General features: G+C 51.5%; 1 protein-coding gene across 2 annotated transcripts in view; it reads left to right on the top strand.

The window, feature by feature from the left end:
* Positions 1-6,523: 6,523 nt before the first annotated feature.
* Positions 6,524-11,935, top strand: part of ELP2 (elongator acetyltransferase complex subunit 2) — a 120,451-nt gene continuing 115,039 nt past the window's right edge. For both annotated transcript variants that reach the window (XM_026659236.1, XM_026659237.2), the window contains exons 1-2: positions 6,524-6,659; positions 9,654-9,732. In XM_026659236.1, the coding sequence (XP_026515021.1) occupies positions 6,528-6,659; positions 9,654-9,732 (211 nt within the window). In that variant the 5' untranslated portion in view covers positions 6,524-6,527. The remainder of the gene's footprint in view (positions 6,660-9,653; positions 9,733-11,935) is intronic.

Genomic DNA, 11,935 nt, shown 5'->3' on the forward strand with positions numbered 1-11,935 from the left:
TATGTGCAATTTTGTTATGTGACACATCACCTGTATATTGCTGCACCTCACAAAATTCATTCTGCACATGGACGGTGTGTGGCAGGGGTGAGGCTGAAGGGTTCAGAGTGTGGGAGGGAGCTGAAGTGGGGCAGAGGGTTGGGGTGTGGGCTCTGGGGTGGGGCTGGGAATGAGGGGCTCAGGGCTAGGGCAGAGGGTTGGGGTGCAGGGGGGTGAGGGCTCTGGCTGGGGGTGCAGGCTCTGGGATGGGGCTGGGAATGAGGGGCTCAGGGCTAGGGCAGAGGGTTGGGGTGCAGGGGTTAAGGGCTCTGGCTGGGGGTGCAGGCTCTGGGATGGGGCTGGGAATGAGGGGCTCAGGGCTGGGGCAGAGGGTTGGGGTGCAGGGGGGTGAGGGCTCCGGCTGGGGTGTGGGCTCTGGGATGGGGCTGGGAATGAGGGGCTCAGGGCTGGAGCAGAGGGTTCGGGTGCAGGGAGTGAGGTCTCTGGCTGGGTGTGCGGGCTCTGGGGTGGAGATGGGGATGAGGGGCTCAGGGCTGGAGCAGAGGGTTGGGTTGCAGGGGGGTGATGGCTCCGGCTGGGGGTGCAGGCTCTGGGCTGGGGCTTGGAATGAGGGGTTTGGGGAGCAGGTTGCCCCAGGGAGAGAGGACTCCCCCCAGCCCCCTCTCACCACAGCAGCTCAGGGCCAGGTGAGAGAGCACCTGTCTCCTGGCCGCAGCAGCTCTGGTGGGGCTGGGCTGGGACTTGGGGAGGGGACAGGATTTATTTTTCCTAAGTCAAAAGGGGGAAGGGAAGGAGTTATGCTTCAGTTTTTACCTTATAAACTTAGGTCCTGTCTAATATACAAGACGCTATGGGAATAAGACACCATGTCATGTGGTGACATCACAAGAGCAGAGGGTGTGAGAACTGCAGCAACCGAGAGGGCAGGGGATTTAGAATCAGATTGCTTCAAATGCTGCATTCGTCGGCTGACATTTAACAGTAACGCTTAGCTAACAGAATGGAGAAAGGAATTCTCTGCTAAAGATTCAACCTGCCCCTTTGGCCAACTCCACCCCTTCCCTGAACAGAGTGTGCTCAGAACAACATCCCCCCCCCATACACACACACAAGAGCCCACAGCTGGGCACCCAGCACAAAGCAAGGGAGGGGGTTGTTTGGCTTGTTTTATTTTTACTTTGCAAAAGGTTTTTTCAAAAGCATTTTCTGCCCCTGTTACCCATGGTAAGGAAGCAGATGGTTGTGGGGAAGGGAACCTGAGAGTGGTGGAGCCAGGGCAGTGTGGGGAAGTTGCGGGAGACTGAAGAGGGCAACGGGGGGCTGAAGGTGACCAGGTGCGGTGGGGGGAAGGAAACAGTTGGGGGAGGCTGAACAGGGCGATGGGGAGCAGTTGGAGGAGGCTGAAGGGGGCGATGGGGGGAAGGGGACATTTGGGGGGAGGCTGAAGGGGACAATGGGTTGAAGGAGGCCAGGGGCAGAGAGGCAGTTGGGGGGGCTGCTCAGCCCCATGGGAGGAGAGGAGGAAGAGGAGCTGCCCTTGTATCAGAAGCTGTTTCCTATTAGAACTTGCAACTTCACTGTTCCTGAGCAGGGTCCTGTGATCAAAGGGGAACTAGATGGGTTCATGGAGGACAAGTCCATCAATGGCTGTTAGCCGGGATGGGCAGGGATGTGTCCCTAGCCTCTGTCTGTCAGAAGCTGAGAATTGGGCGACAGGAGATGGCTCACTGGATGATTCCTGTATGTTCATTCCCTCTGGGGCACCTGGCACTGGCCACTGTTGGCAGACAGGACACTGGGCTAGTAGACCTTTGGTCTGACCCAGTCTGGCCGTTCTTATCTTCTAATGTTCTTCTCACATGCTCAGTAACGTCTGCAAGTTGCTGCCCTCACGCGCCATCAGAATCTGCTCCCTGCAATCAAAGGCAGGGAATATCCCCCTGAAGGGGGGAAATCAGAGGGGAGGGATGGGCAGAGGGGACAAAACTGGGACAGGATTAGGGGTTCAGACCAAAGGGGGGGGGCCTGCTCTGCCAGGTAGGTGCAGAAGGGAAAACCCCCAGATAGAGGGAGGCAGAGGGGATAAAAGTTATGACAGGTGCGGGGAGCCGTCAGCAGCAGTTCCAAACTAGGGTGTGGTGGAGGGTAGAAGGACTTGTGTTCCTCACTGGATGGTCCATCTCAGCACCCCCTCCCCAGGGCTGTGGTGTTAAAGGCCCCGGGTGGCCCAGTGCCCAGGTACCGCAGCTCTGCTCTAGCTGAAATGGTGACTAAGCTGCCGAAGGAGACTTGATTCAGGGAAATAGTTTACACCCTCTCCCCCACCCCCCTGGGCTCTGCTGGCATCAGCTCCTGAGCCAGAGACTGCAGGTGATACTAGAGATCTGGGTTTCAGAGTAGCAGCCGTGTTAGTCTGTATCCGCAAAAAGAACAGGAGTACTTGTGGCACCTTAGAGACTAACAAATTTAGAGATCTGGGATAAGTGCTGGGCCCAGGCTGGAAAGTGACTCTGCAGAAATGGCTCCTGCTTGCCCCATCCCTGCCCCGGAGTTTCTGTGCGGCTCAGAGCTGCTGCCCAATGCACCCAGGCTCACCCCCGTTAGCAGTGGCTGTAGCTATTGGCAAGGAAACGCCCACGGGAATGCAGGACAGTGACCGGCTCTTCGTGCAGGAGGGAGAGGGGAGAGACTGGATGGGGCAGCTGGAGCAATCAGTGGGGAGGGAGGTTCCGGGCACCCAGCCTTGCCCAGCTCCATTCCCTGCAGCCCCCCGGGGTAGTGACTTTCCTGGGAGAGGGGAGGGTCAGAGAGAGGAAAAGCCAGTTCCTGCCTCTGCCTGGTCCCTGCGCTGCTGAGGGAATGGGCTGTTCTGGGGACAGTGTCGGGGGATCCCCCAAAGCGGCTCCTTTGATTCTGCTCTTTTCTGGCGTTTGGCTCAGAGACTCTTTTCCTGGGAGAGTGTAATAGCGTCTGGTGGGGTTAGTCCCGGGGGAGAGGTCGGGTCTGTGCTGTAATAACATCACTGAGGCTTCTCCCAGCATGGCAGAGTCTAGAGTTTCTGTCTACAGGGACAGAGCCTGGGGGAATCGGGGTGTGAAATGGACTAACACTCATTCAGAAACCTCACGAACTTCCCTTCTCACCCTGACAGGCTGCAGAATAACTACCCCATTTTGCTCCAGACCGTCCCATCTTCCTAGGGGCCGGGGAAAGGAAATGGCTGTGGTGGATCCAGCTCAGGTAGGGGATTTTGGGGGAGCTGCTGGGGAGGGTTGTTGTAGAGGGGGAGGGTCATGAAATCATAGAGTTCACAGTTCTAAGGAAGGGTAGAAGGGAGTACAGCAAAATAGAGACAATGGATTTCAGGAAGGCGGATTTTGGTATGCTCAGAGAGCTGATAGGTAAGGTCCCATGGGAATCAAAACTGAGGGGAAAAACAACTGAGGAGAGTTGGCAGTTTTTCAAAGGGACACTATTAAGGGCCCAAAAGCAAGCTATTCCGCTGAGTAGGAAAGATAGGAAATGTGGCAAAAGACCTCCTTGGCTTAACCACGAGATCTTGCATGATCTAAAAAATAAAAGGAATCATATAAAAATGGAAACTAGGACAGATTACAAAGGATAAATATAGGCAAACAACACAGGAATGCAGGGGCAAGATTAGAAAGGCAAAGGCACAAAATGAGCTCAAACTGGCTACGGGAATAAAGGGAAACAAGAAGACTTTTTATCAATACTGTCGGAGAAAAACACAGTTCTCACTCTTTGGTTGGGTACAGCAAAGTCAGATACTTTATTCTCTCTCTATCAATTGCATAGAGGGAGAGAGTGCACTAGGACACAGGGTCTCCCCCTCCTAGGCAGGTCTCTCCCAGGTAAACAATTACAGCAAGCATTTATACCTTTTGTTACAGACAATAATGAGCAACAGCTGCATTTTGTTTATACATAGGTCATCTTGATATCTTATTTTCCTCACTTGTTTAGACTCTAGTCTACATACAATATTATCTACACATTATCTACACAAGGTCGCAACAACTTCTCACACAGTTCTTTCCCACTCGCCTCACACAATCCTCGCTTCTACAAATCTCGCGTTATTAGGGTTACAGTTAGCCTAATTTTTGCTAACAAACTGTCATGCATTGCAATCCCCTTCCTGTCCGTTCTTTCTCTGCTTCCACAATACATTAGAAGCAAGAGGAAGACCAAGGACAGGGTAGGCCCACTGCTCAGTGAGGAGGGAGAAACAGTAACAGGAAACTTGGAAATGGCAGAGATGCTTAATGACTTCTTTGTTTTGGTCTTCACCGAGAAGTCTGAAGGAATGCCTAACATAGTGAATGCTAATGGGAAGGGGGTAGGTTTAGAAGATAAAATAAAAAAAGAACAAGTTAAAAATCACTTCGAAAAGTTAGATGCCTGCAAGTCACCAGGGCCTGATGAAATGCATCCTAAAATACTCAAGGCACTAATAGAGGAGGTATCTGAGCCTCTAGCTATTATCTTTGGAAAATCATGGGAGACAGGAGAGATTCCAGAGGACTGGAAAAGGGCAAATATAGTGCCCATCTATAAAAAGGGAAATAAAAACAAGCCAGGAAACTACAGACCAGTTAGTTTAACTTCTGTGCCAGGGAAGATAATGGAGCAAGTAATCAAGGAAATCATCTTCCAACTCTTGGAAGGTGGTAAGGTGATAGGGAATAGCCAGCATGGATTTGTAAAGAACAAATCATGTCAAACCAATCTGATAGCTTTCTTTGATAGGATAACGAGTCTTGTGGATAAGGGAGAAGCGGTGGATGTGGTATACCTAGACTTCAGTAAGGCATTTGATAGGGTCTCGCATGATATTCTTATCGATAAACTAGGCAAATATAACTTAGATGGGGCTACTATAAGGTGGGTGCATAACTGGCTGGATAACCGTACTCAGAGAGTAGTTATTAATGGTTCCCAATCCTGATGGAAAGGTATAACAAGTGGGGTTCCGCAGGGGTCTGTTTTGGGACCGGCTCTGTTCAATATCTTCATCAACGACTTAGATATTGGCATAGAAAGTACGCTTATTAAATTTGCAGATGATACCAAACTGGGAGGGATTGCAACTGCTTTGGAGGATAGGGTCATAATTCAAAATGATCTGGACAAATTGGAGAAATGGTCTGAGGTAAACAGGATGAAGTTTAACAAAGACAAATGCAAAGTGGTCCACTTAGGAAGGAACAATCAGTTTCACACATACAGAATGGGAAGAGACTGTCTAGGAAGGAGTACGGCAGAAAGGGATCTAGGTGTTATAGTGGACCACAAGCTAAATATGGGTACGTCTACACTACGAGATTAATTCGAATTTAGATAATTCGAATTTGGGAAACAGATTGTATAAATTCGATTGTGCGTGGTCACACTAAGCACATTAATTCGGTTTTTAACCACATTAATTCGGTGGTGTGCGGCCACACTACCCCATTAATTTTAACCACATTAATTCGGTGGTGTGCGGCCACACTACCCCTAATTCGAATTAACAAAATCGATTTTGGTGCTACTCCGCTCGTCGGGGTGGAGTACAGAAATCGATTTTAAGTGCCCTTTAATTCGAAGTAACTGGCTCCGTTGTGTGGACGGGTTAAGGATTAATTCGGATTAACGCAGCTAAATCCGAATTAAAGTCGTAGTGTAGACCAGGCCTATGAGTCAACAGTGTGATGCTGTTGCAAAAAAAGCAAACATGATTCTGGGATGCATTTACAGGTGTGTTGTGAGCGGGACTGTTACTTTTGAAATCTTACTACATATTTAAGAAGATTAGCGACACAGAGCCCGTGCAACGTTTCCATAACAGAGCAGGGTGACCAAGTGAGGTTGGGTATTTAAAAAGATTCTAGCAGACAAACGTCTCCATGCGCTGGCCGAGCTCTCCCGCAGCCATTCACCTCCAACTCGTAACCGCGCCTCCTTACGTCCCCCCGGGGCTCCCCTCGCCCTTGCACCCGGCAGCGGCCGCACTGGGAAGCCGGGGAAGGACGAGATGTCAGCGAGTATCAGCAGCGGTGCTCGGGGGCGGAGGAGCAGAGCGCGCGATACTGTTCGGCCGCCGCCCAGCCCGGGGGGACTAGCGCCCAGGCCGGCGCCACGCTGCGCACAGGCGGGATGTAAACGGAACCGGTTTCTGCCGCCAGAGCACCCCGGGGCCTGTCAGGCCGGGCGGGCAGCGGAGGGGTCGGGCGTTGGGCCGCCCCAAGTTACCCTGGGCCCTGCGCAGCCCCCCCCCGCGGGTGTGTGAGGCCCCAGGCCTCCGCGGGGGGCTGGCTTAGGGGGCAGCGGGGCGGGGCTGGAGCAGTTGCGGGTAGGGACGGCCAGGCTAGTGGATGAGAGCGAGGCTGAGGGACTGCAGAGCCTGGCTACAATTCACAGCCCCGCCCTCTCGCGGTGGCGCCTCTCGGACGCCGTACCCGCCTCGCGCGGAGTCGCACGACGGAAGCTGCGTGAGGTCAAAGGGGCGGTGCGCGAGGGAAATGGCGGCGCCCCTGAGAGTCTGTCACGTTGCCTGTTGCGCGAATCGGGCTGGCGGCGGGGCCGTGTCGTGGGGGAGGGGCGGGCTCCTGGCCTTCGGCACCTGCCGCTCCGTGGCGCTCTACGAGCCCGAGGTGAGGGGTCGGGCAGAGGTGAAAGTTGACTGTACGGGCTTCCCCGGCTGGTGATTTAAAGGGCCAGCCCCAGGCCCTTTAAATTGCGGCCAGAGCCTCACTGCTGGAGCCCCGGGGCTCAGGCTGAGATTTCAAGGGCTGGAGGCTCCACAGCAGCTGGAGCCCTGGCCCCTTTAAATCACCGCTCGAGCCCTGCTGCCGGAGCCCTGGGGTGGCGGTGGTGGCCAGGAGCCCTGGGGCTCAGATGGCAATTTAAAGGGCCTGGGGCTCCCAGCAGTGGCCAGAGCCCCGGGCCCTTTAAATCTCAGCCTGAGCCCCGGGGCTCCTGGCCACCTCCATAACTGGTAGCTCTGGTGGTGATTTAAAGGGCCCGTGGATTTAACAGCCCCGCCCCCTTCCGGTTGAGGCTCTGCCTCCCCCTCCCCCCCAGGACTCTGGCATACTGATAAGTCCTTTAAGTCAGTTGTTCTCAAAGCCGGTCCGCCGCTTGTTCAGGGAAAGCCCTGGTGGTCCAGGACGGTTTGTTTACCTGCCGCGTCTGCAGGTTCGGCCGATTGCAGCTCCCACTGGCCACAGTTCGCCGCTCCAGGCCAATGGAGGCTGCGGGAAGTGGCGTGGGCTGAGGGATGTGCTGGCTGCCCTTCCCGCAGCCTCCAGGCCGAACCTGCGGACGCAGCCGGTAAACAAACCGGCCCGGCCTGCCAGGGGCTTTCCCTGAACAAGCGGCGGACCAGCTTTGAGAACCACTGCTTTAAGTTACTTTCACTCCTGGGGGCAGGACAGCGACCTCGTTTATCCCCCAGTTAGCGCTGCTGGTGGGCCTGCTGGCCTCAGGAGTTCCACTGTGCACACCTCAGCCTCGCAACCACCTCGCACCCCAGCGGGCTAGGCCCCCCGTCTGCCCAACCTCTACCGGTCCGCAGCCCCGCTTCATTTTAATTGCAGCCCCACCCCACAGCAACCTGGTTATCAGCTCCCGCCAGCCCTTCTGCTTAATGTGCTGGCCGCGAGCCTCCTCAGCTGCGTGTGCAGCGGGGGACCGAGTTCATGTGCTCGCGCCGGGCTGGCAGCACTTACCCGGCATGGAAACCCGCATTATAACCAGGCCAGCTCTGTGTGTGTGGATGGGCCTGACCCCCAGGGGTGGGGCCTCCTGGCACTGCCCTCAGCGCCTGCCACCGTGAGAGCAGCCGGTGTAGTGTGAAAACTGCTCTCAGTCTTAAATTTGCTACATGTAGCAGTTGCAGTTTAATATCAGTTATCTGACCTGTTCTGCTACCGTAACAGCCATAGCAAATTCTAATCAGTATCAGTTACTGATATGGAAAGTTGTTCTTATTTGCTGACTTGTCCTAATTTGCTAAATCTTGACAGTGGTGTGGGATGGAAACATAACATCTTCTGCTTCCAAAGAACCCTGCTTGGGGTACATGTGTATCCATTACTTCTTTATTGAGTGGGGTCTTTTAAACATCATTTATTTTGCAGCTTCATTTACTGTGCTAACACAACATAGCAAGTACAAAACTAGAAACACAGATGTCCTTGCTAAAACTATTAGCAAGTACTTATACATATTTTTAATGAGTATTTGTTATTAAAATATAAATTAAATAGCACTGTGACACATCTGCATAATAACACAGGTAAATGATGAAGTGCTAAGAGTAATTCAGGGAATCCTAGCAGCAAATAAGACAAGATTGTGAATTGCTAAGATACTTGATGCACTCATATAAACTGATAAGGGATTCTTTGTTTTTAAAGGGGTATATGTAAAATATTTCACTGAATCAAGTCTCCTGCAGCACCTCAGTAAGTTACATCAGACAGAGGGGAGCTGCGGTGACTAGGCATTGGTATGCCTGTGCCTTTAAGAAGCCTATGCTGAGACCTACTGTCCTGTGGGAGGGGAAATGAAAAAGCCCCTCTGACCAAATTAAAAAGCCCCTTTGCCCCTGCACCCTATTTTTGCAAACACTGGTGTTTCAGTCCACTGGGGTAACGGTTACCCTCTCTGTCCCTGCCTGTGCTAGGGTTTTGCCCTCTGCCACCCTCTGACAGCGCTTCACCCCTGGGCTTAACCCCAGCTCCTATCCCCCATCCCTGGTTTTGTCCTTAAGCCCCTATCCTAACCCTGCCTCCATCTGCTTGAACCCCCTGGCCAGTCAATTTCCGTCTCGTGCTCACCCCCCGGCCACCCCCCTCCTTCATTTTTCCCCCTTTGCCCCTTTTTAACTGCTGTAAAAAACAGTCCACTGAATCTGATGCCAAGTAAACGCAGGGTGAAGGGCTGTGGCTTCAGCAGATGTTACTGAGTATGCTCAGTTAATTTGCTACTTATGATGTATCACACGAAGACAGAGAGCAGTTTTTCCTCACTTAGGCCTTGGCTACGCTGGCGGTGTACAGCGCTGCAACTTGCTGCGCTCAGGGGTGTGAAAAAACACCCCCTTGAGCGCAGCGAGTACAGCGCTGTAAAGCGCCAGTGTAATCAGTGCCTGCAGCGCTGCACGCTCGCTCTCAGCGCTGCAAGCTATTCCCCTTGGAGAGGTGGAGTACATACAGCACTGCGAGAGCTGTCTCGCAGCGCTGGCGGCGCGACTACACTCGTGCTTCACAGTGCTGCTGCGGCAGCGCTGTGAAGTCCCAAGTGTAGCCAAGGCCTCAGCCTCCCTCTGGCTGGGAGTCTGTGTGTCTCCCTCCAGCTCCCTTTTCTCTGCTTTGCTTCTGGTGCCCAGGCTGCCAGCCACATGACTGCCCTGAGTGGTTGAAGGACCCGCCTGCCATTAAAACGCTAATGTCAAGAAGGTGTTTGATCTTTTTTGATATAACTTATTCCTTCTTGAGCAAGCTCTCCAGCACATCAGGAAGTTGTTAGATAAATGTCCCTTCTTAAAGCTTTGGCAGTGTGGCTCACCTGCCCTTGTTTTTATAAAACATAAATTTCCTCAAAAACAGTTGGGCAACTAAATGTTTTCTTTCTTTTCTCAGAAAAGAAGAGTAGTTGCTACACTGAATGGTCACACTGGTAGAGTTAATTGTGTGCAGTGGATTCACAACCAAGATGGCTGTAAGTACTAAGCAAGCTGTGTTTACAAATACCACTTTTGTTCTACGCTAGAACAGAATTCTTAGTTTTCATGTGCTCATCTGAGAACTGTTGAATCCAGGATGCTGTCAACTTGCAATCTCGTCAATTTAAAAATTTGAATTAAGTAGTTGTTTGTGTGTTAACTGACTCCAAGTCCACTTGTCAGTTTTGATTTTATTTTTAATCGTGCTTTGCTATTTTACAAAAATGCTGCTCTCTCTCCTGTTGCTTGGCGAAAGACCCATGCAAATGAGAAACTGAGCATGGTCCTAATCTTGCAAATACTTGAGGTATGGCTTCACTTCAGAGTTAACTTGGGTTTATTGGCACCTGGGTTAGCCTACCTTGGGTGTGAATGGTGACTGTGCACTGATGCTGTACTCACTCTAAATTTGTTAAAGTAGTGGGTATTACTGCCTCTCTGCATAGGTAATCTGCCTTCCCAAGAGGCAGTAGCTAGTGCTGTTTGCACTTGGAGTTACGTCAGCATAGCTACATTTCTCAGGGATGTACGTTTTTTGCACCACTGAGAGATGTAGCTGTGCTGATATAAGTTCCCAGTGTAGACCAGTCCTGAGTTAACTCTTCAGTAAAAACAAGTTTTTAAACTCATGCATAACTTTATTAATTTGAGTAATACCATTAACTTTAATGGGGCTAATAATTTTAATTAAACGACACAGATGTTAGGTGTTTGCACAATTAAAGCCAATAGAGGGAGACAGTGAAAAGGACTTTACAGAAAGCACTGTCTAATGCAGAAAGTAAAACTAGAAATAATGATTTTTTCCCGCTAATAATCTGTTATAATAATCTTGGGATAGAGGCTTTGATAAAACCTGCAGGGGGGGATTTATGATTAGGAAATCTCCTCACAGATATTCTTTGCCTCATCCTACTTGGGCAAGGTTTGTTTTTTTTCCTGCCCAGAAAAAAGTCATCCAGAAATCTGGTGGACCCTAGTAGCTGCTAAGGTACTTGGGGGATACTCAAAATTAAGACCCCAAGAGCTATGAATAACTCTTGTGTATATTCTGCTGGGCTAGAAGGGGAACAGTGTATCCTACACCAGCCAGCCCCCTGGTGCTCCAATCTGCCCCCAACTCCACCCCTCAACTCCTTGTGCAGCCTGTGGATCAGCCAGAGAGTCCTCTGTGTGTGCACTGGGGTCGAGGGGGAGTGGGGGAAGAGGCAGCTGAGCTCCAGTTCCACATACTGAGAGATCTGTGCATGGAGGATCCCCATGTAAATCTCAGGGTGGTGCTCTGATCTGGACCTTTAAGTGTGACTGGTAAGGACTGCAGGTAGAAAGTTTCAGAGAGAAATGTGACTTTATTTTGAGCTGATAACAGAGCATATTAAAAGAAATTATTTTTCATCTACTCCTTGCTCGGCAGCTGCTTCCCAGTTGGCTGTGAAGGAAAACAGCTAAACTGCTGTGGGGAAATGTTTCTGTTCTTCACAGTACATAATTGGTGGTTGGTACCTGTGACTGAAGCTCTGCAAATAGGGGAGTGAAGTGTGTTTTTTAGGACAGTTCTTCCTCTGTTCCCATGCTTTTTCAGTAGTGAAGAACTTGAATCCAAGTGGTGGTAGAGAGTGCTGCAGCATCTTCAAGGGGTACAGGCAACTTGAAAATCATATTTATTAGAAAATGTTATACGTAGAAGTAATCACTAAGATTACAATTGAAAGATTACAGTAATTTTTCTAATTTTCATTGTGTTTACTTTGAGGATTTGACAATACTTTGTGCATAGTAAGTTTCATTGATTTTTTTTTTTTTTATGGTCAGTTGCTCTTCTTGTTTTTACCTATAAGGCAGGGGTCTCAAACTCAAATGACCATGAGGGCTAGTTCATTGGCCCGAGGGCCGCATCACTGACACACACCCCCTCGCTGCCCCCGGCCCTACCCCCACTCCACCCCTTCCATGAGGCCCCGCCTCTTCCCTGCCCTCATTCCAACCCCTTCCCCGAAGTCCCCACCCCAACTCTGCCCCCTCCCTGCCTCCATAGGGTGCATGAGGGGTGTGGCGGGGGCTCAGGGCAGGGAGTTGAGGTGCAGCAGGGGGTTGGGGTGCAGGCAGGGGCTCAGGGTGCAGCAGGGGGCTCAGGGCAGGGGGTTGGGGTGTGTTGTGCAGCAGGGGGCTCAGGGCAGGGAGTTGGGGTGCAGCAGGGGG

Source organism: Terrapene carolina, unplaced genomic scaffold (genome assembly GCF_002925995.2).
Source record: "Terrapene carolina triunguis isolate 2854851 unplaced genomic scaffold, T_m_triunguis-2.0 Scaffold613, whole genome shotgun sequence".
NCBI classification, from domain to species: Eukaryota; Metazoa; Chordata; order Testudines; family Emydidae; genus Terrapene; species Terrapene triunguis.